At 39.2% G+C, this 27,914-nt stretch overlaps 1 protein-coding gene across 15 annotated transcripts in view; it reads left to right on the top strand.

Annotated features, from left to right (window-relative positions):
• The first annotated feature begins 263 nt into the window (after positions 1-263).
• The window catches only part of NR2C1 (nuclear receptor subfamily 2 group C member 1), a 54,648-nt gene continuing 26,997 nt past the window's right edge, over positions 264-27,914 (top strand). For 2 of the 15 annotated variants that reach the window (XM_015627406.3, XM_015627400.3), the window contains exons 1-6: positions 264-370; positions 10,785-10,841; positions 13,810-13,885; positions 18,373-18,480; positions 22,577-22,807; positions 26,190-26,271. In XM_015627406.3, coding sequence (XP_015482892.1) covers positions 13,832-13,885; positions 18,373-18,480; positions 22,577-22,807; positions 26,190-26,271 — 475 coding nt within the window. In that variant the 5' untranslated portion in view covers positions 264-370; positions 10,785-10,841; positions 13,810-13,831. Of the gene's footprint in view, positions 371-854; positions 979-4,757; positions 9,985-10,784; positions 10,842-13,809; positions 13,886-18,372; positions 18,481-22,576; positions 22,808-26,189; positions 26,272-27,914 lie in introns of those variants that run through there. The other 13 variants (XM_015627410.3, XM_015627407.3, XR_002001732.2 and 10 more) reach the window with 11 other exon arrangements.

The raw sequence follows: 27,914 nt of genomic DNA, 5'->3' as shown, positions 1-27,914 counted from the left end.
TGCCTGGATGTGTTTTAAGAGGCGTCTGATCTGGTGGTGTGGTTTAGGTGTTACAGTGGCAGCAGTGCTGCCTGGACGGTTGGACCGGCCGATCTCACAGGTCTGTTCCAACCGCTCCGGCCCTGGTCCCACGCCCCTGCCCACAGGCTACGGGCCGGGCCCGGTCCGGTCCCGTTACCGACCGCAGCCCAGAGCCCCGCCCTCACCGCCGCGCGCCCGGGCGCGAGTCTCGAGCGCTGGCGCAGGCGCAGAGCCCGGGGCGGGGCGGGGCCGAGCGGTGGCGGAGGCGGGGTCGCGAACTCTGACCCCCGGGAGCCGGAGCCGCGCCGTCGCTAAAGAAACCCGCCGGACCAGGCACCGGCCCCGCCAGGTGAGAGCGAGACCCCCAACAGCCGAGGGACGCCCCCCGCAGCGGGCGCGGTCCGGCGGCAGGAGCAGCAGGGGCGGCCGCGCTGTAACGGTGCGGGCCCGCGCGGCTCCCGGCCGCCACCGCTGCGGAACGTGGAGCGGAGCGCACCCGCCCCGCCCCGGGGCCCGGCCCGGCCCCGGGCGGCCCCGCGCCCCCCGACCTTTCACCTACAGGAACCGCTTGCGTGTCCCGCCGCTCCGCATCCGGCCGCCGCTTCCCGCGGGAGCCGGGCAGCGGAGCCGCGGACAGAGGCGGCGATGGCCGATGCCCCCTCATGCTGGGCCCCGGCCGCGCGCAGCCATTTTGTGCGGAGCGCCGCGGCGGGGGCGGGCACGACGCTGGCTCCGCGCCGCCCGGTGAACCCCCGGGCAGGGGAGATGTGAGGGCAGCAAGCCGGGGCGGCGGGGACGGCTGGGGCCGGAGGAGCCCCGGCGTTGCGCTATAGCTTGGCCTCGGTGCATCTCCCTTTCCCCCTCCCGAGCCCTGCGCGTCAGCGTTCCCGGGGAGCGGCCATGCGCTTCCCCGAACCCCCCAGGCACTCTCTGCCTGCCGACGGCATCGTCCCGCCGGTTCGCTCCTCTTGTATATCCCTGGCGGCTATCTGAGTTTATTTGGGTTAAGGCAGTATGTCCTGAGCAACACCCGGTATTATTTTTATTGGGTCAGATGACCGTGTCGCTGTTCCTTATTTTGTTTGGTTGGGTGGGGTATTTATTCCGAGCTGCGGAGTTTTTGTGGAGTCTTTATTTTTCCTTTGTTGCCATATATTGCTGTGTGTGTAAAAAGCACGGCCGCATGCCCCAGGATACGCTTACATTTGCAGGTTGTGGAGGGAATAGGGGAGATGCTGTGTGTTGTACAAGTGAACTTATACAACAGAAGAGGGAAAAAAGGTCTTGATACTGATTTTACTGAAAGACGAGTGTGTGAACATGATTCTTGAAAAATCAGGCATTCATGCTTACGTGAAATTTCTGATTTGAAGCTACTAATGTCAGCAGAGTGGACTTGGGAAGTGGTGTAGCAGGAAGAGCTGCATCCATGTAATAGAAAATAAGATGGGAAAAAAATTCAAATAGTTTTCTGTAGGACAGCTTCCTGGTTTTGCAATCAGAGTGATACAAATGGAAGTATCTGTTCGGTGGGAAAACATCACCATTTCTGTCCCAGTTCAGACTTCATCTGGTGACTCTTTGTAATTTTGTATGGCTTTTTCTGAAAGTTATTTTTCTGAAAATAATTCTGTGAATATTTTCCCCACCCCCTTTAGTTCATGGTTGGCAGTTGTGGCTTGAAATGTCCAATACAGCATTTAGCCCACGGCTTGGTCCTTGCTGTTCAACTTTACTCAGGGGCTCTTGTTTGAGTGGAGTCTTAAGGTGTGTGAAATGTTTGCCTGCTTCTCTCTGTAGCTCTTTCTCCAGAGATATTGCTGAATCTTATCACAGGACTAAGTATTTTCATGTGATGGTGGTCAGCTGTATGTGTGCACATGTGTGATAATACAAGGAAGGTAACTGAGGTCACCCGGAGGAGCGTGCAGTTCTCAGCTGCTTCTGCCCTTCCTGTGCACTGCTCTGAATGGTTGGACACCTCTTGCTAAGTCTGCTGCATTCTGCAACAACAAATCAAGTTGGTTGTTACAGAAAGAAGCTGACAGTAGATAAGTTAAATTAGCTTTAACTTTTCTCCTCAATTCTTGTTAAGAATTATTTCTTATATTTCTGGTTTTCTTACTGGTTGTATTTGCTTGCGAAACATACTCTTGAAGGGAACAAGTTTGATTGGAGTTCTGATATCTTTAAGAATAGTCATATCCTAGGTTATATTGTGGAATACGGTTGGTTGGGGTTTTTTTGTTTGGGGTTTTAATGGTTTTGAAGCTTTTTTAAAGTATGCCTTAATTTTTCAGTTTAAGGTTCTTAGCCTGTGAAGAGAAAGCCCTAAGCAGCATAGGGACCTCTGAGGCTGACATGGTTTTAGGGGAAAAGGAGTTGACCCAGCTGACCTCCAGAAGTACCTTTCAACATCATTTCATGATTGTATTGTTATTAAAGGTCAGGGGGAGTAGGCAGGTGTGCAGGGAACCAAAACCAAACAAAACACCACTGATACTGTAGCATGCAGCTAAATAAGTCACCTGTGAAATACAGCTACAGAATGCTTATTGCTAATGTGGTAGTCCAGTGAAAACTGGTTTTGATCCATAATGTGAAATTTCATATTTACAATAGTAAGATTAGTTTGTGCCCTATGCTTATACTCCATTTTTGCTTTAATTTATTGTGTGCTTAATGTATTATGTAATTAAAGTTTGTGCAGCCAGTGAATTTGCTGAACTTTCCCTGGAGTTTGTGAAGGAAAGCATTCTCCCTAAAGAAAGTAATCTGCTTCTAATGTTTGGGTCAAAAAAACCCTGAAAAAAAGCAGTACCTCTTGCTTAAATAAGGAGTTTTAGTTGTATGTAAAAACTAGAGCGGTGTCACATCTTAACTTGTCCATGTTTGTTCTGCTGGTGGATGAAGTGCAGCTCTCAGCTGGCAAGTGCTGCAGCTGGTACAGGGGGTGTGTGTGTATGTCTGTCCTGCTTCAGCAGCCATCCTGGCTTAAGCACTTCTAATAGTAACCTTTGCTAGCCTCAGTTATTTTGGCTGATGGAGATCTGGGAGCCCTCAGGCCTGTGGTGGGTTGGACATCCCCTGTGAGGAAGCAGTAACCTGCTGGGGAGGGTTACCCCACCAGCTCTGGCTGGCACAGCTCTCTGCTTTTTGTCACACACAGGCTGGTGTGTGCCACCAACAGTGACCATCAAGGGAAACTAAACTGTACCTGGGTTACTTTCTGGCAAAGTTTTTAATTTTAATTTTTTTTTTATTCCTTCCCCCTTGGTGGTGTTTCAGGCTGCTTTTAGCACTTTAAACTTGTGCCTGTACATTACTGGGATAAAGTAACCTGCTGCAAAACAAAATTATATCAGTAGAATTTCGTGGATAAAACTGTGAAGGTACAGTTAATTAAACTCTTACTCTTATGTATACCTGTCCATATTTTTTCCCTTCAGTCATCAGCTTTTAATTCCAGAGATTACTGCATTACTTTACTAAATCAGTAAAGGATTTATTTTTTGTAAAACCAAACTCTTTAAAATTCCAGTTCTCTGAGACTGGAAGATGACTTGTGCTATCTGAGCCCCATGTATCTGATGATGCAGTGCTGCAGATTTTGTAAGGAAGTGCATTCCTTCCTGAAAATCATGGTCCAAGAGCTGCATTTCTGTATCAATATTTAGATGAATTTTGTTGACTTTGCCAGGCCTTCTCTAAAAGGCTGTTTACATTTGTTTAGCCTAAATTACTTTTGTTCAACTTGGTAGTAAGCCAGGCTGGACTAAGCTCAGTATTTGAATGCCTTTGTCGGAAGTTGAAGTGGAAACTTAAAAAATATAAACCACTAAAAAACTAAAACCAAACCCTCCGCTATTGTCATAGTAGCTCTCATAAAAGGTTATTTCATTCCAAATATGTTGAGGTTGCTGTTTATAATTTAGCGGTAACTTTGTGGTGTGAGAACTACCCCATTTAGTGTGGTAATGTGTTTCCTTTGAAGTATTAGCAGGACAGTGTATCAACATGATTCTTAATTAGACTTAATATGAAGATTTTTTTCAGTGTGCTTTTCACATTTTTATAGGAATTAAGAAAATCCCAAACCCAACAAAAAAAAATTCACAAACCCACACCATTTTAACAAAACCTAATCCTGTGTAGTCGATAACAAAGGAAAAAACCGGAGAATCACAAAATGACTTGGGTAGGAAGGAAGTATAAAGATCATCTAGTTCTAACCGCCTGCCATGGGTAGGGATGCCATGCTCTACATTACTTTGCTCAGAGCCCCATAAAACCTGGCCTTGAATGTTTACAGTAATGGAGCATCCATAGATTCTCTGGGCAACCTGTTCTAGGGCCTCACCGCCCTCACAGTAAAGAATTTCTTAATATCTAATCTATGCCTGCTCTTTTTCAGTTGGAAGCCATTCCCCTTTGTCCTGTCACTACATGTTCTTTAATTAAAAAGTCCCTCTCCATCTTTCTAGTGGGTTCCCTTCAGGTACTGGAAGGCTGCAGTTAGGTCACTCTAAGCCTTCTCCAGGTTGAACAATCCCAATTCTCTCAGCCTTTCTTCACAGGAGAGGTGCTCCATCCCTCTGATCATCTTGGTGTCCCTTCTCTGGACTCTCTCCAGCAGCTCCATGTCCTTCCTGTGCTGGGACCCCAGAGCTGATGCAGCCCTGCAGGTGGGGTGTGAGCAGAGCAGAGGGGCAGAATCCCCTCCCTGGCCCTGCTGCCCACGCTGCTTTGGATGCAGCCCAGGACATGTTTGGCTTTCGGGGTTGCCAGTCCACATTGCTGTGCCCAGCCTTTCATCCAGGAGAACTCTCAAGTCCTTGGCACTGCTGCTCTTGATCAGTTCATCCCCCAGAATATTTTACATGGAACAATGCCAACAGTGATTTACTGGAAGGATGTGTGAGGAACTCAGTTTTGTTGTATGGGGGTTTTGCTTCTTTGGGTTTTTTGTTTTGTTTTTCCTTTTGATCTGAAGGAAGCTTCCATGGATATGCAGATGTGCAAGTTTGTATGGGTTATCTTATTGGTAGTACAGCTGTTGGTAGTCGTATTGGTAGTTGAAAAGGTTTGCTGATTTCTGTAGAGTACCTTCATGCATCAGCAGCCTCATCTGTGGCTGTAGTTCAGTGAATACCCCAAATAGTCATCTTGCATAACACGTGAACTGACAATTTGGCATTACAGATAAGCTGGTGTAACATCGTGGGATTTTTTCCAAAAATAAGTGGTCTCAATTCTGCTTTTCCTGTATTCTGTGTAACAATTGTTAGGTGCAGGGTGAATACAATCAGAAGATGAGTTTACAGGTATACAGCCATGAAAGCAAATGCAGAGGGGAACAAAGCCAGCAGTGGCTATTCCCATGAAATACTGTGATTGTACCATAGAGGAGGTACTGTCTCCAGGTGTTCAGAAGGAAAGGTTTGTCCTCCCTCTGCTGTGTTAGGGTGTTCTTTCTGTGCCTGCTGAAATGGACCTGGCTGAACCTAATCCGGTGAATGGAGAAGTCTTCAGTCAGATGAGCTTCCTGGTCCTGGTTCATGGTGCAGCTTCAGCTCTGGTGCAGGGAATCAGTTTGGGGTTTTTTTCTCATGTCTTTTTGCAGGCTTCAGGTGGAAATGCAGGTTATGGCTGATAGTACACAGGGCAGCTTGTTGTGATTAAGTGTCTGTCTTGTTGTCTAGCTCTGGCATGTAGCCAGTGCTCCTGTGAGTAGACTACACTTGCAGACAGCCTCTTTGCCTTTCCTCCTCCTCCTTTTCCCAGTTGGTTATGGAACTGGTGAGCTAAGTCAGCTCACACGTAGCTGGTGGGGCAGGTTCTAGACATACCATGATAAAAGAAGCAGAAGCCAAGGCCTAAAAGTGGGACTATCCTTTTGGTGACCCAGACTGTAAAAATGATTTGTTAGTCACCTGAAAATTTATCCTAATGATTATTTTCTCATGTTTCCTTCCATTGTAGCACTTGCTTACAAGAAAGGATAGTGAGAACACTGATTATAAATTAATTGCACAGGCATGCCTACAAATGCATCTCTTTCTGTATCTCTGTGCCTTTTAATTACTCTCTTATGCTTTTGCAAGCATCTCATTTTCCCTTGGTTGCCTGCAGATCCAGCTGCTTCAGTTTCATGTTGTAACTTGTCTCTTAGATATGCACTATCTAAATCTTAATCTCATGCAAATTTAAAAAACAGTATCTAACTGGGTGTCAAGGGTTACATAAATATTCCTCAATTCATTGATAATCTTACTCCTTTAAATCTGCCAGCTGTTCTATCCTCTTGAACAGTGTGGTTTATAGAACAATAATCCAAGAATAACTCATTTAGCTTGCCATGTTCATTGAGCTTTTCCTGTATGAAGCACAGAGCACAGTAGCATCATTTGTTTCACAAATGTGTTTGAATTCCTTAGCTTAATTTATTATCTAAAGCATTGCAGAAAACTGCTCTCAAGTATAAAGAAATCTTGGGGAGTTCCTTAACTTATTTAAGCACTAACTCAGGCATGTTTAATCACAGAGGGATCATTAAGTGCATTCTATTTCATGTGTAGGAGTTTATTAAACAACTTTGGCACAAATTGTGCTGAATTCTTAATTAGTGGATGATTAGCTTGATAATGGAAGTGAAGACTGTTTTCCATTTTGAGGTACAGATTACCTGTAAGCCCAATGTGATGACCTGAGCTAAAATCCTTAGTTGACTTTGAGTTGTATTGAAATCTTTCAGTACTGAAGCAGTATGACTACAGAGAGATTATTTCTTCTTCTTTTGCAGTTAGTTTTCTATTATATTAACTTTTTGAGCTTTCTTAAAAGGTAATGTTGACCTTCCTGTGTTTGTCATTATTGTGTGTCGTGGTTTAACCCAAGGCAGCCACTTGCTCACTCCCCCACCAGTGGGACTGGGGAGAGAATCAGAAGGGTAAAAGTTGGAAAACTCGTGGGTTGAGGTAAAGACAGTTCAGGAGGGAAAGCAAAAGCTACACAGACAAACAAATTGAAACAAGGAATAATTCACTTTATCCAGCTGATAAGCTGATGTTCAGCCATCTCCAGGGCAGGTTGCTGGCTGAATATCTGATGTGATGGCAGAGCCCTATCATGTGTAACAGTTCCTTGGGAAGACAAATGCCATCACTCCATGTCCTTCTTCCTGTTTCCATTTTTATATACAGAGCATGATGTCATATGGTGCAGAATATACCTTTCTGTCCTGGCTGTATCTGCCACCCACCTCCCATGTACTTCCAGCTTCCTCACCAGTGTGGCAGCACAAAAAGCAGAAAAGGTCTTGGCTGTGTGCAAGCACTGCTCAGAAATAAAAACATCTCTGTATTATCAGCCCTGTGTTCATGACAAATTCAAAACACGGCCCCATATCTGCTACTGCGAAGAAAATTAACTTTCCCCCAGCCAAAACCAGCACACTGATAAAAGAACAAAAAGTAAAGTTGACAGTCTTCATGTTGATGTGGTTTGTTCTTACTCATTTCAAGGATATTACATCAGAATCAAGGCACTTGATAGTGGGGCAGCTATACCAGAAGTCTAATATAATAAAATGAGAGATGTTGTCATATCAAATTGAGCATTGAAACATAAAGAAATATACTTCCTGCAACTACTTTTAAAGTCCTTAGTCTACCCTGGTATGATATTTAAAAATACTATTAATAGGAACCTCCTACTAGGACAATTAAAGTTGTATAACTTTTGTCCCTGGAGAAGGGTAAGTTAAACTGTGATGTCTTCTGGGTATAACTTAACTGTACTAGTGGAGAGGTTAGTGCTTCTGACTACCAACCTTCGAAATTGCTGTCTGCTCTCATGGGAATGTTTCCTGACCCATTTGAGTTGAAGTAAGCCTGAAATACTTTAAGAAGTATTTCATAGGTTGTTTTGACTAAAACATTGAGAAAACTCTGGCACATAAAAGCTGAGGAAGAAGTAGAGAGGAGGGGTTTAATTGCTGCAAACTAGGGAAAGTTTTCCACTGTTATGGCAGCCTACAGAGTGCTTATCTAAAGTAGCAGTGGAACACCACTGAACTTGTGATGCCAGATTCACCCCCAGCCAGTTTATACTGATGATAGTGATGTGTTTAAAAATAATTCTGAGTCTTGTCAAGAAAGCTGACTAATTCATTTACTAGGGACATAGACTAACAGTATGTAACTTAGAGACAAAAAGATTTTGGTAGCATTTTGAGTCTGAAGGTGGAACAGAAGAGCAATAAAAGCATTTTAGTGCATTTAAGAGGAAGTCTAATGCTTGCCTTCTGTCAGAATGCCTGCTTTTAAATGCTGCTTCTAGTGGATGGGGGGGATTGAGCTTTTGTAAGGAAAAGGGATGGATTTAGAATTCTGTTTATTATTTTTTCAAATGTTTTTGAAATAGCTTCATTTTTTATTTAATTACATGGCAAGTAATGCTGTGAAACACTCAAGGAATAAATCTGAAAACAAGTTCAGTGATTATCCTTGTAAAGCAGGTCTAATCAGTGTAAATATGGATGCTGACATTTGTGTTACTCTGTACCTAGAGCAACAGAAGCAAAACGTTTCTGTGCTTTGTATCTTCTGAGAAGGAGATTTTCCCCTGTTCCCAGAAATAAGAAAGTATGCAAAAGGATCATCACCGACTAAGGGAATACAAGGCTGCCAAGCTAGAATGTGTTGTACATTTGCAGAGGCAGCAGTCTAATCATATTGACAGTCTTAATGTTGTTAATTTGACATAGTTGTCAGCAACACATCTTTTTAAAGGAAAATTTTAGAAATATTGTTTTTTCTGTAGTTTTGCAGTGTGTCAGATCTTAATGGTATATCTGCAGAAAGTTGTAGAAGGAAGTGAGAGCTTAAGTTGTGACAATGTCATTGGCTAAATGGCCATGGGACAAAGCGCTTCTTACCACTTAATTTTTCAGAAATTTTGTGGTAAAAGTAAAGGCAAGGATCTTAGTCTGATGTGGAAAAGGGAAACCAGTACAGCAGTTGGGCAGTACTTGTTATAAGTGGCTATAGGCTTGCTCTTTGAAACAGCAGCAGTTGAAAATAATTTTTGCAAGAGTATTCAAAGTGAGATATAAATGAGGTAAAAACTATTTGGGGAGTGTTTGTAAACAACAGAATGCTTGTATGTTGGCAAGAGCCTTGACTCCTTTCTCTCTTGTAGTCACCATATAACTAATATTACAGTTTTTTTAACTGTTGGATATTATAAAGCAGATCCTAGAAGATAAAATGTGAAAATAAAATGTGATTAGCAGTCTTAGGCATCTGACTAAAGTTTGGTTTATTGTGATTTGTCTCATTCATTTTGAAAGGAGAAGAGAGTATTCTAAAGAAAAACCTGTTAATTAATAAACCTGTTAATTAACTCCATCGACTTCTTTCCTATACTAGCAATAAACACATTTCTCATATATGGGCTTGTGTGTCTTTTGAATGTGCATGGCCTGGTTTTGTCAAGCATGGAAAAGAGCATTTCTGAAATCAAGATGATTTATGTTAGATGAGAACACCTTGAAGATCACTTCTCATTATTGAAGATCAAAACTCAGACTGATGATACTTAAAATCATTAAGATTGTAAAGAGATTGAGTCCAGCTGTTAGCCCATCACCCCTGTGGTTGCCACTAAGCCTGGTGCTACACACATGCATTTTGAACACTTCCAGGGATGGCAATTCCACCACTTCCCTGGGCAGTCTGTGCCAATGCCTGACTACCCTTTCAGTGAAGAAATTTTTTCTAGTATCTAATCTAAACCTCCCCTGCTACAGCTCCTTTCAGGTGCTTGTAGAGAGCAGTAATTTTCTGCTGATCACCCCCACCTCCCTCAGCTGCTCATCCATTGACTTTATGCTCCAGAGCTTTTCCCAGCTCCATTGCCCTTCTCTGGACAGCCCCCAGCAACTCCGTGCCCTTCTTGCAGGTAGGTGCCCAGAACTGGACATGGTATTTGAGGTGTGGCCTCACCAGTGCTGAGTACAGAGGGACGATCCCTCCCCTGGTCCTGCTGGCCACACTGTTGCTGTTCCAGGCCAGGATGCCACTGGCTTTCTTGGCCACCTGGGCACACACTGGCTTGTGTTGACCAGCACCCCTAGGCCTCAGCCTATTGTTCCAGCCTGTGCAGATCCCTCTGCCAGAGCCTTCCTAGCTTCCAGCAGGTCAGCACTCCTGCCCAACTTAGCATCATCTGCAAACTCTAGTCAGGGTGCCCTCCATCCCCTCATCCAGATTGCGGATAAAGATATTAGACAGGGCTGATCCCAGTCTAACCACTGGTGCCCAGCCACCAACTGGATGGAGTCCCATTTGCCACCATTCTGGGCCTAGCCAGGTGGCTGGTTTTCTACCCAGGGAACAGCACCCCTCTTCAAGCCATGAGCTGCCAGTTTGTCCAGGAGAATGCTGGGGGAGATGGTGTCAGAGGCTTTGCTAAACTCTGGGTAGAAAATATCTGTGGCCTTTCCTTCATCCCCCAAGTAATTTTCTTTGCTGGGAAATGAAGGTTATAAGGTGTTCAGGGAAGATTTCTCAATTCCAGGTGGCTTTGAATTTAGAATATATTTATCATTTCATGTGAAACAATTCAGCCACTGAGAATGTTGGCTGTAGTAATTCAGGAGAAGAAGCTTTCAAAAACATGAAAAATGTGCTAAATTTTAAAATTTACATAATAGAATAAAAACAGCTGAAGTGGTTTTTTTTCTCCTTAATTCCTTGCAGGAATGTCTAAAGAGTGATAAAGCATACCTGATATGAAGTCTAACACAGATATTCTAGGTAAGAGACCTTTTTACTCTAATAAAAATATGAACCACAAAACCTTTTACAGCTGTCCCAAAGGTAGGTGAGAATTTGTAGATAGCTTTTTTTGACATGTCCTGCTCCGCTGTCCTCAGAGCAAGATGCATAGCTTGCCAGATGGCTGCTCCTCAGAGAGGTAATCTTCTTTGCTCAAGTGGCTGTAAGCTTGTCTGGCTCCAGAGTGAGCTGCATCAGGCACCTGGCTGGGCCCAAAACAGTGGGTACTGTTTCATGGTGCAGTTAAACTGAATTATCAGCTTCCCAGCAATAATAATGGAATGGAGGTTTGCCTCCTCAAATCTTCCTTCTTTTCCTCCCTTTCTCGACTTACAACATGTTTTCCCTTTCATCTGCAACAGAATGAATCTGACTGCAAAAGAAATCAGTTCAGTGTGCTTACCTAGGTGATGTTTGCTGCATTTCTGCCAGCTGAGTTTTCTTTACTTTTAGTGAGTTGAATTGTCCTGTGTGGTCAAGACCACTGCAGCTTGTTCAGGGCAAGCAGGACCTCCTTCCTGGGAGTGAGCTGTAAATTTTCTTCAAACTGCCTTTGAAATTTCCTTGTCTCTGCAAGTAAAGAAGTTGTTTCTGACAGTTCAGTTGCTTGAACTGACTTCTCAAGCATTATGTGTATGCCAGCACATGAGGAGATGAAATTAGAAACCAAAAATGGAAAATGGGATAGAAACACCTATTTCGGTTTTCCGTATCTGTAGTTGATCTGCAACATGAAATGCTGCCTAAAGTTTATATGTGAAATATCAAAGGTGAATTTTTTCACTGTTATACATGCTCTTCAAAGCAAAGTTGCATGGTTTGTTGGAGGTGATTCAATTAAGATATTTTAGTACAGAGTACTGGTGTTACAAATACTAGTTTTGTTAGTGCCCTTCAGTTTAGGGATCACTGAGCTAAATAAAGCAACAGCACACAAAATAACCTACTTCTGAATGTTTACACAAATTAAAAGTGCAAATGTCAAAATCTAAAACACCGTGTGATTAATATGTAAATTCTTGTCAGTAATAGTGAGTACATTGCTTTTCCATTGTGTGCTTGCTTCACATGCTCAAACTCAGATGATTTGTGTAGCTTTGACAGCTGGTTATGCATCCATAAGTTGACTCTCCTTGTGCTTGTTCCAGACAGTATGAAGAGGTAGGATAGGTTCAACCTTTTCTACAGGTTCCTCTTCATCATAAGAGTTCAGTCTTGTTTGTGTACTTAATGTTCTATGTTCATGTAAGTGTAGTTTAAAGGAGTCTCTTTTAGATAAGTTTCAAAAATTCACTGTTGGTGGTTTATGCCTGAGAGCCATAATGACTCCCTGTGACTGGTGCATCATAGTTGAATACATGTGTGTTCCTTCACTGCTTTACTCCAAGGTGAAACATGTCAGTTTAAATCACTTTCAGTTTTCAAGCTAATATTGTTTTACTAATACATCTTGACTGTGAGGGCAGTCACATCTGATTTAGGAGAACTGACTATCTGGTGCAAATTAATCCCTCAAAGTGGGGTTTTTTTTGTTGTCTTGTAATGAAGTAGCATGCATTTCTGGCACTCTCCATGTAAACAGTACAACCTTTTGTTGCTAGTATTTTATTTAAAAGAAGAAAACACTGATAAAACACATTGCCTGCCTTGAAAATTCCAAGTGCTCTTTGAATAGTGATTGTGTAGCTCACTGGATGCAGAAGTGCGCTAATAGAGCACTCCTGCAAGGATGCTGACACCTAGATCTTCCTGGGAGATAATGCTTTTCAGCAAAAACTGCAGTATCACATCTCTACATACATGCCTGTTATCTTTTGTCATAATTGAACTATTAATGCAGCATGCTAGTGAGTGATTAATAATGGTATACAGTGTCCAAATATTTTTGTTTTTCCCCTTTCACACATTAATTAGGCTTTAGTATACCACTGGGCGCACCTCCAAGGCCTGCAATTCTTGCTCTAGTCAAAAAAGATTTGTCTTTCCAATTTTAAGAGCAGAATTAGCTTGAGTTATATTTGAGTTAAAAGTGAGTTAAATTTTTTATTTGCACGCCTCATTGGGGAGGTTTTGAGATTCACTGAAGAAGAGGTAATTCCTAGGAGTTCCAGAAAAGTCAAAGAATGAAATCCAGTATTAGTGTAAGAGTACTGTCATTGTTCATACAAGAAGTAGGTATTGCAGTGTTTTTAATTCACTTTTGTCAGTAAAGATGTTTATACAGTGCTTTATAATTTGTGAATGTTCCTTTTAAGTACTGCCTAGTAAATATTTGTATATCAATAATATAATATATGCCTTGCCAAATAAACGAGGCATGCATCTGAATCTCTCATAGTTCATTAATGTAACAGTGTCCATTAAAATGCACAAAATCCTTCTTATGAGGATTTGGGCTTGGGCTGTAGCTATAGTATTGATAATGAAACAATCTTTTTTTTTTAAACACTTACTCTCTGTGTCCTAAGTACTGCCTCCTGTTAGTTACAAAAATGACCTTCAAGCACTCGTGTTAATACTAAAAAATATTATATGAATATATGTCATATATTATATGACTATATGAATTCAGAAGAACTTAGATTTGCCCCTCTTGATTTGCATTAACAAAACTGTCTGCATTCCAGTTTTTTAAGACATTAAATATGTACCTGCTGAAATCATGGTCAGTAATAGGCTTCTGTTCTCAGTGATTTTACTGTAGTGTTGCTTGTTGGAAAAGCAGAGGAGGAAAAATAGGAAGTGTCTGTATGAGTTATTTGAATAAAACAATATAAAGATTTCAAATAGTAAATTATTTATTTTCATAGTATAGTCAAACTTTAAATTCTGCAGGGATGTCATCTTCATAAAATTGTGAACACACTTATGTGAACTATATTTTCCCCAGGATATTCTTACTTTCAAAACTACAGATGTTAAGCATCTTCTTTCCTTTCTTTGACAGGAAATTCTGGTGATTAAAGATCATGGCAACCATAGAGGAACTGGCCCATCAAATTTTTGAACAGCAAATGGGAGAGGTATATAAATTCTGAGTCCTGTTTAAGAGAAACTGAATAGTAAAATGCACAGACTGATTTATAAAAACCAAAATCACAAGAGAAAATTTTTGGTACAGACAAGGCTTCTGGACACTTCCCTCAGAAGACAGAAGAACCTATTATGTCCATTTTGAAGTTACCTGCATAGCCTTTTTTGCCAAAATTTGCCCCACAGAAATAAAGAACAATCTAGCAGTGTTTCTAGTAAGTCACTAGCTTTTCAGCTTGCTGTCTTGAGCCTGGAGTGTTTTTCAGAGAGCCATCTGGTTGTGTATATGCTTTACTCAATTTTAGTTAAAAAAGTCAGGACGCAGCTTTTACTTTACAACTATGCTATTACTTCATTTGTCATATTTATTTTCACTAGTAAAGTTTTGCCATGTTCTTCACTTTCATGTGAATATGTGCTTGCTATTTGTCAAAAGAAAGACTGAGCTCCTGTTTCTGCAGATTTCTAGTTTTGGTTCTCTGTGACCTGTGTGTAGAATCTGTGTACTGCAGCCAGAGAACTGCCAGAGATGCACAGTTTGAGTGTGGATGAGTATACATAGTTATCTAGAAAGTGTCAGTATAGCATAGACTATTTAGAATTACCACCACTTTAAATTAGATAGAGGCAGTAATTTATTTATCTTAGATAAATGTTATTTTTTTAGCTTGAAATACCCACTCTTGGATTCTTGTCTAGATATAGACTTCACAAGTAATTTTATTTCTTCTCAGCCTTGATTTCAGATGGAAAGGTTGGAGTGGGGGATGGGATGGTTAATTCTACTCTGAATAAACTCACAGCTTTTTAGTTTTGTAGCATCTGAGTGTTGCTAAGACTATCTCAAAAGGACATAAATGGGTTTATGGGATGTATGATGTTTTCTTTCTATTACTTGTGTTTTTCATTAGGTGAGAACTTGTGTTTAATGCAGTTTTGTTTTGGGCCTATAATTCTTTGTTGAGGTCTAAATAGGGCTGTATTTCCCATTTACATTTATTTATTTTTTACAGTACAAGGCTAGTCAAAGCTAGCTGAAGTATATGTTCCACTCAGGATGGTGTGATGATGGTGTTTAGCCTCTGTGGGGGTTGTTTCTCAATTTCATTATGTGATTCCAGGAGACACTGAGCTGACTTAGTATGATGGGAGAGACAGGCACCTTTTTCTGTTTCTTTCCTTACTAATTTCTTCAACAACAGCAAGCTAGTAACAAGTGGAAGGTTTTCTGCTGGGTTAGCATGGAGTAGGGTATGAGAAGGCTCCAATGACTACCAGAGCCAGCACAAAGAAGAAAGCTGGTAGCCGAAGGAAGGCAGGGGAGAAAACAGAGTGAAAGTGCAGTGCTGCAGAGAGCTGTAGCTGTTCCTGTTTGTGGTGAAATCACAGTTCTACAGTTTCCATGGCTGTTGTTTTGTCAGCACTGTAAATAAGGATTTGTCCTTTAGCAAGGTTTTACCATGTCTGAGATGGTCACACCATATTTGGCAGCAGTGCAGCTTCATCGTTCCCCAGTCCTCACTTAACCACTTCTTCTCATGCAATGCTAGTCTTGCTCCTGTAAACTCTGTGTGTCATCATCTGGTGGACAAAACTAAGGAAAAAATTTAATTACAGCATAGTGGATGAAGGTCATCTCCGTGTTGGTTGTGATCGGTGTCCTTGTTTCGTACAAGGTGCGGCCCAGGCAGACGCATGGTTGGAAGGACTGAAAGGCACCCCTGAGGGCAGTGCAAGCTGGGACTCCTTAAGCCAAAATTATTGTCAGAGGTGCATACCATGCATGAATGTGCTGTCTGAAAGGTGGAATCAGCAAGGAAAGCAGTCTCACAGGGGCCTCCATGCAGTAACTTATGTTCCTGCCTACCTACAGGCTGTAATTGCTTGGTGGCATTCCTAATCACTAAGCACTGAAAAATCATAGTTTAAGACCTAGAGAACTTCAGCAGTATTTTTGCTAGCATTTATAATTCTCTTGAATGTTGAAGTAGTTTTAATTGAATTTACAAAAAAAACCTTTTTTTTTTGAAAAAAGAAAGAAACTGAAAGGAAATGGTGTTCCAGTATTGAGGAGAATGGAAATGCTTCTGTGTCTCATTGAAATAATGGTCAGAAGTGTTTCGTACATAGATTTTGATTTTTTTATTATGATTGTTGTTCATGAAGCATTTTAAATCACAAAATTGTGACAACAGTTTTACAATGGTGTTCACAAACATGCTTTTGTTAATTTATGAATTTCATGCTTTGCATGAAAGCAAAACATTGAAGCAAAATATAACCCTTTCTATATGGGGCATTGTGCAGTGATTGTCATTGCTCAGATTCTGCCATCAGCTAGTCATCTTTTGCTCAGTGCGAGATAATTCCTGTTTCTACATCAAGACCATATTTCTTGATTCATGTAGGGAAGCTACCTGCCGAGAGCCTGCAGCATTCTTCTTTCTTTAATCTGTGGCTGGGTACACTAAGTATATGGTGGTTCATTTCCACAGTCCTGCCAAGTTTACTGTAACAGGGGAAAGCTACATTGTTGTTGAAACTGTCTGTCACACACATAAAAAGCACAATTTATAACAAATTTTGCAGTTACTTGTATCAATATTAACTGCAGTAAAAAAACCCTTGAATTCTGCATAAATGTAAAAGTGTCAAGCTGACATTTTGTGGGGCTAAAAAGCAGTTTTACCTCACACAGCATGTGGATCGTGACATTTTAAGGGAGCAAATGTAAATCAGTTCCATAAAATGCAGCTTATTTTGTAAAGCAAAGGTAAATGCATATAAAACTTTAACTGCTTCTGGATCACCACGTGTACCTGTTGATTTGAGTGGCTGATGCAGAACTTCAGTGCTTCAAAGTACCTCTCTTGAAAGGAAAATGCTGCTGGGTAATGAGTAGTTTTTTGTCCTTTGCTTAAGCAATGAAGTGGATGAATTGTTTAAAAGTACTTATACTCAGAAAAATCAGGTATTTTTAGAAAGCAGTGTCCAGAAATGGCTTGGGCAGTAGTTTGACAAGCATTTCTTTTGGTGGTGCTGGCAGCTTAAGCAATCACCCCAGTAGCTTAGCCTCACTTATTTGCTCTGATACATCTGCTTCTGAGCATTGTGGAGACTGGATTGAAGGTTTGATCTGTGCTAAGAATAGCCTTTGTTTGCTGGGCTGCTTTTCAGCTTGCACTGGTGTCCTGTTCCAGATCATGGAATGACTAACGAGCCAGTTTTACCTGCCACACTGAGGGGAGAGGAGCAAGTAGATTATGAGTCTGCAACCAAAAGTAACACCTTTTTGGACAAAGCTTCAAAATCAATGTAGACTGATGGGAGCTTGTATTTCTGCTGCCAGGGGAAGTCTTACCCTCTACCCCGTCCCCCTCTGATACTGACCTCCAGCTGCATGTTCTGGCCTGCTTTTGTCTGCTGCTACTAGCATTTAGATGATCTAATGGTTGCAAAATCAGGAAGCTGATCCAGGAGGAACAAAAAACCTTTGCAAACTATTATGAAAGAGTACCCTTACTGCAATAGACATATATATTCTCTATATTAATTGGGAGGGGCAGAGGGGCAGTCAGGTGTAGAGGAGTATTTGTATAATGGTGTATATACTGAGAATTATTGGTAATACAGATTTGCAGGATATTGCAGGCAGTTTTGTGAATAGCAAAAAGATTTTGGAGTTACCTGGGAATTTAAGATAAAAATTTCAATTTGAAGGTGTCTGTAAACTCTCTGAAGACAACTTCTCTTTGTACTGCAAAAAATCTGGCCTTTGTGATCCCTCTACAAATAGCAGCTATCCTTAATTTTTATTGACAGATAAAGTAAAGGGTAATACCTTACCTCATATGCCATTGGCTGTAGAGTGTGAAGAATTTTTAAAATATTGATAATTGTTAAAACATTTCCATGAATTGTGTCTGAGAGCATTCATGCAGAGATTTTAATACAAGATATACTGTTTGCAGATTTCACACAATTTATTAGTTTCCCCTATCTTTGTTAATAGTTCTCCAGCATAGAATTCTTTAACAGAAAAACAGAATTGAAACTGACAATTGCTGTATTTCCATACAAAAAACCTTCTGTCAATTCAAGTGAGCCATTAAATTACATTTATTGCAAACACAGCACAGCTATGATGATGGGTATTTTGTCTCATGAACATCAACAATAGTAAATGTTCAGTTCGATTGACATACGTAGACTTGTCAACAATTAATTGCTTTACTTAAAGTATTTGTAAATTTCACATTGGAAGGTATTACCAAATGGGTTTAAATCAGGAAAAATTAAGGTGTTGAATTAGATTCAAGCATTCACATTTTTTTATAAAATAAGTGTCAGACTTTCTGTGGCCTTGTTTAGAGAAATTAGAAGTTGATGAAACCTTAAGGTTTAATCCATTAAGGTAGTGGATCCATTAAAATAGTACATCTGTTGTCAGTCCATTACATTTGTTTCTTCTTTCTAGGTTACACATTCCCAGGAAGGTGGTACACAAACACTAATGGATGGGACACCACAACGAATACAGATTGTCCCTGCAGATTCAGGCCTCTCTTTATCACAGCGTATACAGGTATGCTTCATCTGATGCATTTTAAAAACAGAGATGAACTATTTGCTTCTGCCAGTTTTCACATGCAATTCTTCTTTGTTTTCATCATGTTACTTGCTTTAATGTAAATATTTGGCCCTGGATGGCAGAGACCCTTTCTGTATAAACAGGAATAAAACATCATTCTAGTCTTTCCTGTCTTTTTTTTTCCTTTTTTTTTTTCCCCTTTTAAGAATTCTAACATTACAAAAACCCTAAATCACTGAACAGAAAAATACTTTTTACAAGTGAGGCTATTCCTTGAAAGTTGAATATTTGGTCAATTTGGTAGTTCAACTAAGTTGAAGGATTTCTACATTTTGGAGCAGAAGCTGGGAGTGAAATGTATTTTTGAAGTCATGAAAAAGTGCAGGAAGTTTAATGTCTGAGAAGAATACTAGTTTTTGGCTGTCCTAACCCATGTTGCATGTCTTGATATTGTAATCCATAGGCTGGCCAAGTAATAACCTCCAGCTGAAGTGAGGGTAGTGAAGTTTCTGGCAATGTAGGTACTTAAGTCAACATAGAAATGTGTATATGGAGACTAGGAAAATTTTCAGAATGCAATTTTATATTTTATGCCTTAGAAGTCAGTGCAAGTCAGTTTTATTTGTAACTATCATTGTAGAGGAAAATTATCAACTGCAGAATAAATGGAAAAAATATTCTGAGATGTATGTTGCTCTTACAAAAGCACACATTTAAGTGAGACTGCTGCTAGTATAATCTTGGCTGCTTTTTATTTTACCCGCTTCACTCTGAAACATTGTCCTCTGCTTTTTCCTGTTTTGGTGCATTATGTTCAAGCTTTCAACCTTCCAAGGCTCTTCACAACCACCCCCCATACATGATGGGGTTTTTTTAGATTTATTACCTCCCACCTGTGCTCTAGTCATGGTATCTGTCTTACAAATCCAGTAGGTCTTCATTGTTTCAGTGACCTCAACTCCATTTCTACACTTCATGTACAGCTGTACTTTTAAGTAATTAATTTGTGCACATCAATTAACCACCATTCTGTCTTCAGAAAGGACAGTAAGTGCTTTGGTTATTGTTTCTTGATACGTGTGGAACAACACTCACTCGAAACACTCACCCTTCCTGCAAGAGACATCTACAAACATCAGTAGTATCAAACTTAGTAGTAAAAACTTTGCTCAGAGGAGAATTTATGTGAAGAGCAAAGTAGTTTGTACAAATAAATGCATCTCAGTGAAATGTCCACCATAAATTTTGAGTATATATTTTCAATTAATTTTTTTTTCCTTTATTATTATTAAATGCACCTAATTATCTGAAACACTGAAGTAGAAAATCCTCAGTAAAAGGTTCTTTAAAGCATGTTTCATTAGTCACTCTTCTTAGGGAATACTAGCATTTCTTCTGGGAGAAAAGTTGAATGTTATATTTGTTCAACAGGCACTTCTGCACAAAATTGACTATAAATTGGTTATAAACAGGTGTATTAGTTGTCTGTGTTTAGACATTTTCTTTTTTTGTAAAATAGGAACACACTGAGCTGTTTAATTTATTGAAATGATGTTCAAACGGAAATCAAAACTTGTTAACAGACAAGGCTTAAAAGCAATAAAGGAAAATAATATTTTCTGTTATCATCAGGATGCTTAAATGAAATACATGGGGTAGGGTATTTTTTGTGCAGTCAGTCCTGAATTGATATGTTCCTATTTTATAATATTGTTTTAGCAATATTGAGTTTCAGATTATTAAGGAAGATAATGTGTTGTCACTGATTTGTGGTGCATTTGTAGTCAGAAGATAAGTGGTTTTCCTTTTCCCTCTGATTATTTTTTTCTCTTACTTTGACATTTAGGTATTGCAAGTTGTACTATGGTGAACTGCTCCACTTTTCAGTGTCCCCATTGCAATGTAGGTGGAGGTTTTGCAGGTGTGTGGCCATAGGAGGTCAGCTGCAGACAGAACCTGCTTAATTGTTTAAACTGCTCTCATGCCTCTGACAGTTGTTGCAGAAATCACTTGAGCAGGTTGAATAGCTTTATAAGAATATTAATGTAACACTATACCTACTATATCATATAGTGAAAACTACCTGGGCATCCTCCTAGAATTGCAGGAACCCATTTGAAGACTGGGACTCCGTTAAATAGGCGAAGTGAATTGGGTGCAGTAGCAGTGGTTCTTCTGCCTACTCTCTCTGCCATATTTATCTACAAATTCATATATTTCTTTAATTACACAACTGGGCTACAATAGGAAAAAGATAACTTAGTATATATGTCCCAAAAATAATTTCAGCTGTAGTTTAAGTTTGTGTCTTTACTGTTTGGGACATGCTGGTTTTTGAATATACTTTGTATAAACGTAACTAGATGGAATATGTGCCTTTTTTACGGTACACACGGTTGTGCTTTTAAGGTTTGATAGGGAGACAGATTTTAGCTAAGAGTGTCTTTCAAAGAGCAGGTCTGGAAAACAGCACAGTGTTCTGTTTGGCTTTTGTATATTTATGCACCCTGTTGAGCATAATGTACATTGGATTTCTCTTAATCCCAGTTAAATAGATGTTTGGAAAGAAGGGGAATAGAATATCAGCTACTTATACCCCAAATCCCATGATAATTTTTGGTTTTTAGCATTTAGAATTTTATCATTTTACCTGCACTTTTCTCTTAGATATACTTTTAATCATATTTTGCTGAGAAAAAGATTTAAATTTGGTCCATTATAATGTTAGAACACAAGGCCACCGGAAGGAAGCACATTCATTTTGTGTATTGAAATTCATGATTTCTGAATATTTGAAAGTGGCAATATTGCATTATAACTGCTGAAATTGGATACTCATCACTGCTTATATTTTTCAAATGTAAGCTATACACAGGTACTGAGCATTTAGAGAAAGTAATAAGCATATTGTGAAGGTACAATAGCAAAGCTCATAAAAAGCTCCTGTGAAATTACACCTCGTTCAGTTTCTTTGTGCCATGGTTCTCCACCTAGGAAATATAATTCATATTGGTAATGTTGATTACATGAAACTAGTTATGGTAAGTATTAGAAAATGAAATAAATGTCCTCTGTAATAAAAATAAAATTCATATCTGTAATATGAATGTTGGGGATGTGTCAGTAAACATAAATTAAAAAAAAATTATTAGGAGCTGTTTTACTGATCCGTAATTCAAAATGATTTGCAGGAAACAGTCTTTGTAAGATAATTCTCCTTAGTCTCCAGAAAAAACCAGGCAATTTTCCATATAGGCTTTTTGATGGAGAAAAGAAGTGACTAAAAGTGAGATTTATAATGGAATATATATATAGAATCTTGATTATTTTCTCTGAGGATTATTATCTTTTGAAAAAGTTGGCAGAAAGTGGAGGATTATTTAATAAAATTCTGCTGTGTTTGTGCTTGAAAATAGGAATAAAGTGGAAAAAACCCCTGTAGATCTGTTCTTGATTATAAAACAAAAAACAGTTTTTCCTTTAAAAAAAATAGAAAAGAAAAAAAGGCAGGGAAAGGTTCTGTTTCACTTTATTTAGAAACTTATATGTAAAATAGGTCCCCACAAAATGAAGTCTAAAATGTATACACAGGTGCAACAGTATAATTGCTTTTCCTGCTGTTTGCTGTTTATTTTTTTCACTTGGACATCTACGTTTGTGGTTTGAAGAGGTTTTTTCTTTAGTAACCAAACCTTGGAGGTGCTGCAAACACTTCATGTAGAATGCAGTGAATTCAAGATTTAAGATTTCTTATAACCTGATGGGTCTTAGGGCTTAGCTACAGACATGCCTTGAGTTCTGATGTTAGAATTGTCAAGAATTTCAGTAGTGTTGTAAAAGCATGTGCCAGTTGTAAAAATTGAGTACAAACTCCGTTTTTGACTTCAAACACCCCTGATTGAAATGTGTTTCAAATACAGTGAAAATCCAAGTTTTCGCCTGAGTGTAATTCGCTCTTGTGTGACAGAGGGGAAGATGATCCTGCTTCTCAAATGTGAAAGGCAAAGTTCCCATTTCCTTCAAGTGCCCGGATTGGGTCCAAAAAGTTAACTTAAATCACCATAACAATTTGAGATAAATGTATTATTAGATTGTCACAGATCAGCAGACGGGCCAGAAGATTCAGATTGTTACAGCACTTGATCAGAGCTCAGCAGGCAAGCAGTTCATCTTAACAAATCATGATGGCTCTACCCCAAGCAAGGTGATCCTTGCCAGACAAGATTCCACTCCAGGAAAAGTTATCCTAGCAACTCCAGATGCTGCAGGTGTCAACCAACTGTTTTTTGCATCCCCTGATATATCTGCACAACACATCCAGGTAGATAATCCACTTTGTTTCATATTTTTCATTCAAATGGGATAAGAAAAGATGTTTTATTTCCAAATAAGTTTGTCTGGGTTCTCCTTTTCTATTTTTTTTTAAGTATAATTTTCCTTGCACTACAACTCATTGTGGATACTTAAAAATTATGAGAAAGCTTTTTTAGTAAATTTCTTGATTTTAAAATGTCTATGTTGGCTCATGACATTAGGAAGAATACAGTTATTTTTATTGTCATTTCCAGATTCTGCCATGCCAACAGTCCTTTATCTCTGCTCCTTAATTCTCCATCTGTTTTCATGTATTGTTGAGAAATATTCACTTTTCTCCATTGTCCTTCTTGCTGTCCTTTGGCTCGTTTCCCTTTTTGTACACTGTTGCAACTGCTGTTCAGCTATGTGAATTGTAGTCCACAGCAGTGCTCAGACTATTTAATAGGGAAATATATTACTCCATGGGGGTGAGAAAATAACAGTAATGATTTTGGGTTTACTAATGTGATATTGTAACTAGCCAGGGTTGTAACTCCCTAAACTAAGGTCCCCAGTGCACCTTACTCCCGTGCATGTTATATGTGCAGCTTCCTTAGTTGCCAGCCTGCAACTTCCAGGCTTTCTGTCCCACATCCTTAGCCTGGCCAGGATGGGATGGCACTGATGTGAAGAATATAAAAAACATGCAAGAAGAGTTGGGAGATGTGACCTCCTTCAGCATGAAGTAGGTTACTGCACTCCAGCTAAAGTACAGTTACTGCATATAATTCAGGCACACACGTTTATGCTTCTGTTAAAATACATCAGTGGTAGGCTGATACATTCAGATAGCTGCAGTCTATTTAGTCTAATATCAAACACTTAAACACTATGACCAAAAACAGTGGCTTAAGGAAAAATATTAAAAGATGGCCCAAGTAAAGAATGATCTTTCTGAGCATATCCTTTTAGCTAATGATACAGAGCAGCCTGCTGATTTGAAGGCTGCAATAAGACCATCATATTTGATAGCTGATATTAAACAACCTTTTATTGTTATTTATATAGACCATGTAAGCTTTAGTCTGTATAATATCCAATAGTATTGTATGGTGTACAAGAAATATGTTAGATGATTTCGCCATCTGGGAGAAGTGTTTAATTAGGTGTCTCTTGCACTCTAAGATACTATTAAGGATTTGTGTGGGGGTTGATAAATCACTCCAAAATCCTCTTTCAAGGAGTCTCTTTTCAGTTGCAGACCCTTTAACTGTTTAGTTTGTGCTCTTCTGTGAACCAGTTCACTGATTGACTACCCCCACATTATGTAAGCTTGAAAGAATCTCTGCATTATACAATACTACTGGTTTTGAAACTCACAGTTCTTTGAGAGTGGACGTCCTAGGTCCTTGCTCCAAAAATTTGATTACTGTGAATAGGGGACCAGTAGCAAAAGCCAGTTCTCTTGAGAGGCATTGAAGCTTGTTTAATGTTACCATACACTTTGTATTTTAGGTAAGCCACAACAAAAATACAAACCAGTGGAATATGAGTAGTCCACATAAAAATTATTTTCAAAGACAACTTAAAAGATGAGCAGTGTGCCACACTGGTTTAAAAGGAAAAATTCAGGAAAAGAGGAAATCTGTACAAAAAAATTGAAAACTGTAGTTCTGATTGTATCATTTGGGCAAAATAGGTCAGTTTGAGAGGCAGCAGAGTATTCTGTCACTCTAGTTAAATTGTTCTGTTGTCTGATATGTATGGGTAGAGATTTCCTTTGTCCATTTAAAAGTTCATGAAATGCAGAGTACCATTCATTTGTTGTTCATCTGCATCCCTTTGGGATCTTTTGTATTTTCTCCCTCAAATGATCTTTCCATCTGCAATTTCACTGTTCTTTTCTTCTTCTGTAGCCTTCATTTGAAATGCTCATTTGTTTTGTTCTGACAAAAATGTCTCTGTTATTGCATCTTATCTTTACATTGACTCATTTGGCAAGACCCTTTCTCCCATCATCTATTTAAACTTCAGTGGCTCTTCTTCATATTAATAATCAATTTTTATTCTTTATGTTCAAGGTCAGTAAGTTCTCTGAGTCTGGGATTTTAATCTCCTCATGGGCCAATTATGTAGTCCTTCCTCATGTGGAACTTCCCATGTCAGTGCAGCTTTGATTTATGGAAGGACTTAGAATTTATTTGTATATATTTTATATAATGAAAATACATAACATTAATACTGGAAATTTGGAAGGAACAAAAAGTTAATATTCTCTTAACTCATCATCTTGTTTTTCTTAAAAAGTTGGTGTTTTTTTAAAGAAAACATAGGAGATGAATCTCAGAGACGGTATCATTCAGAGTGTTAACTAGAAAGAAGTATGTTTGTTAAACTTTCCTACATATATCATCTGTATTATCTTCCAAACTCTAAAAAGCGCAATTTCTAAATTTCTCTGTGGAAGGGAGAGCACCTTCTGTTTCAGTTACTTCTCTTTTTATCAGAGGTCCCATTCTGAATATGTGAAACAAGGATGAGGAGTCTGGCTTCCCTTTATGGCACAGTAGAAGTTAAAAACTCTTCAAGCATCTAAACTATATTCTCTTTTTAATGAGAAGAATATTTTTTCTTTTCTACGTCAAGATGATGTTTGGTTGTTACTTGTGATTTGTGTGTTCCTTTTCTAAATGGAGCTTTTGCTGTGCTTTATTTATGCTGTGATGGGATAGTTTTCAAAGATTAAGTGAAATGTTCTGTGCCTTCCCTGTAGTACTGGGATTCTAAAATTATGTGCTTAACAAAGCTTTACAGGTACCAGAGATAAATGAAAGAGACAAGACAAGAATGCTTTAATAATATCAAGCTGTTAATGAAAGCCAAGCTATATACCATTTGGAAGTTAATGGTAGTGTCCAGAGTACATTTTCTTTTGTTCCATATTTATGTGTATTATAAAAAAAGGAGTTAATAAACTTTGTAGATCTAGTAGCCTTTACAAGGGATTTTTTTTTTTTTTGTTCCATCTGTTTAGTGCTTCCGTCTCTTTTTTATTGTGGGTGAGCCATTAGTATATAAATATAAAATTGAGCAAAATGTAAGGGTATGCAGATGCTGAAAGTTTTTCAAGATGTCAGTCCATTTTGCAGAAGTAGTATTTAGAGAAATGAAATCTTGAATTCTTCTCAAAAGCATTACAAGTAAAACTCCAGTTCCCTCCTGAAAAGGGAGCACAGTGGCATGGCAGGTATCAACTTTGTGTCTGAAGACCATTAGATATCATCAAGAAAACATGATACTTTGTAGATTTAGTCCCCTTAGACAAAAACCGCAAACACGAGATACATTTTACTATTTCTAGATGGTAAGAAAAAGTAAAATTAAATTCTTTTCCACTTTTTTTTCAGATTTTAACAGACAACTCCCCCAATGAACAGGGCCTAAATAAAGTGTTTGATCTGTGTGTTGTATGTGGAGACAAAGCATCAGGTATTTATTTTTTTCTTTCTTTTTTTTTAAGGTGGTACAATTTTATAAAAGTGGTTTACAATTCTTCTGAAGATGTGTAACAGTTTGCATGCATATACATGTATAAATTTCTATACATGCAGTGGAGAATTTCACTAAATGGTACTCTAGTATCCATAGATAAAATTTATTGTTGTTTTACATAGAATCATAGGATATCCTGAGTTGGAAGGGACCCACAAGGATCACTGAAGTCCAGTTCGTGGCCCTGCACAGGACACCCTAGGAGTCACATCCTGTGCCTGAGAGTGTTGTCCAAATGCTTCCTGAGTTCTGTCAGGCTGGTGACCACTTCCCTGTGGAGATTGTGCCAGTGCCCAGCCACCCTCTGGGTGAAAAACCTTTTTCCTAACATCTAACCTAAAATCTCCCTGACCAACTTCATGCCATTCCCTTGTGTCCTGGCAGCAGAGGGAGTAGATCAGAGCTCATCCATTTCCCCTTGTGAGGAACTTGCAGACCACTATGAGGTCTCCTTTCAGCAGGGAGCAAACTTGCTAGAAAGTAAAATGTATATTTTTTTTTCCTCAAAAACTTGGCAAAGTTTAATATAAAAAATACAGTTGCTAGAGCAATTTCTTACAAACTTAAGGCAGAGACCTGACTGGTGTGTTCTAATTGTTAAAACTCTCCTGACTCCCCAGAGGAGGGCTGGAGTCTCCTGTGAGGGACTGGAGATCCAAAGGAGGTTTTCCTCTTGTGCTGGCCTTGGAATATTGGGCAGTGGTAATGACTTTGGGAGAGTGCTGGGTTCCTCTGAGTAGCTGCAGGTTTTGGGGAGCCTCCCATGTGACAAACACTGTCATAAAAACTGCTTTGCACACACTTGCAAGCTGGAATCAAAGAAACTACATCAAAAAAGTAGGTGAAGAAGCAGACGTGGTACATTGCAGAATGAATATTCATAATCAAGCAGCCACTAAAATGTTTCAGACATTATTCTTTTAATACATACAATGCTTCTGAAATTTCACATTTTAATAGTGGTAAAAAGGTTGTGATAAAGGAATCTAGAAAACCTGTCAGAATTTCTAGAAACTTCAGGAAAGAATCTAAAAGTGTTGTTTTCTCCTAAATCAGGTCATATTTGTTATTTATTTTGTAATGGGCCATAGGTATTTCAAGGATTTGTTGTTGTAACTAACTGCCAAGCATGCCTTCATCAATTATTTTTAGTAATGTTTAGATTTTATGCAAAATCAAAAAAATTGCTTCTAAAAATAATTTTAAAAGTTACTTTTTGTAGTATATCTTAGAAATTTTTATATTATACATTAAATTTGCAGAACTGGTCTTCAAAAAAAAGTCGTAGCTGTTCTAGATTATTCTTTCATTGGTGTTTTACTGCAAGAGCTACGTGTTAGGAAAATGAAAGTTGAAAGTAAAGCTTTGAAGTGATTGCCTCATGCTGTCAAATGCCATGTTTGCACTTTCCATGATTCCATTTGATTTAATGCATACAATTTCTACAGCTGAACTTGTAATGAGCAATCGCGGGGCTTGTCTGTAGGTAAAATTACTAAAGAAATCTATAAACTAAAATATTTTTTGCTGGGTTCTTACTAATGTTTTCCAGTCTTTTTAACACTACTGCCAGCAGATAA

Source organism: Parus major, chromosome 1A (assembly GCF_001522545.3).
Source record: "Parus major isolate Abel chromosome 1A, Parus_major1.1, whole genome shotgun sequence".
In the NCBI taxonomy this organism is placed as follows: Eukaryota; Metazoa; Chordata; class Aves; order Passeriformes; family Paridae; genus Parus; species Parus major.
The sequence above is the reverse complement of the archived record's forward strand: the minus strand, read 5'-3'. Positions and strand labels throughout refer to the sequence as shown.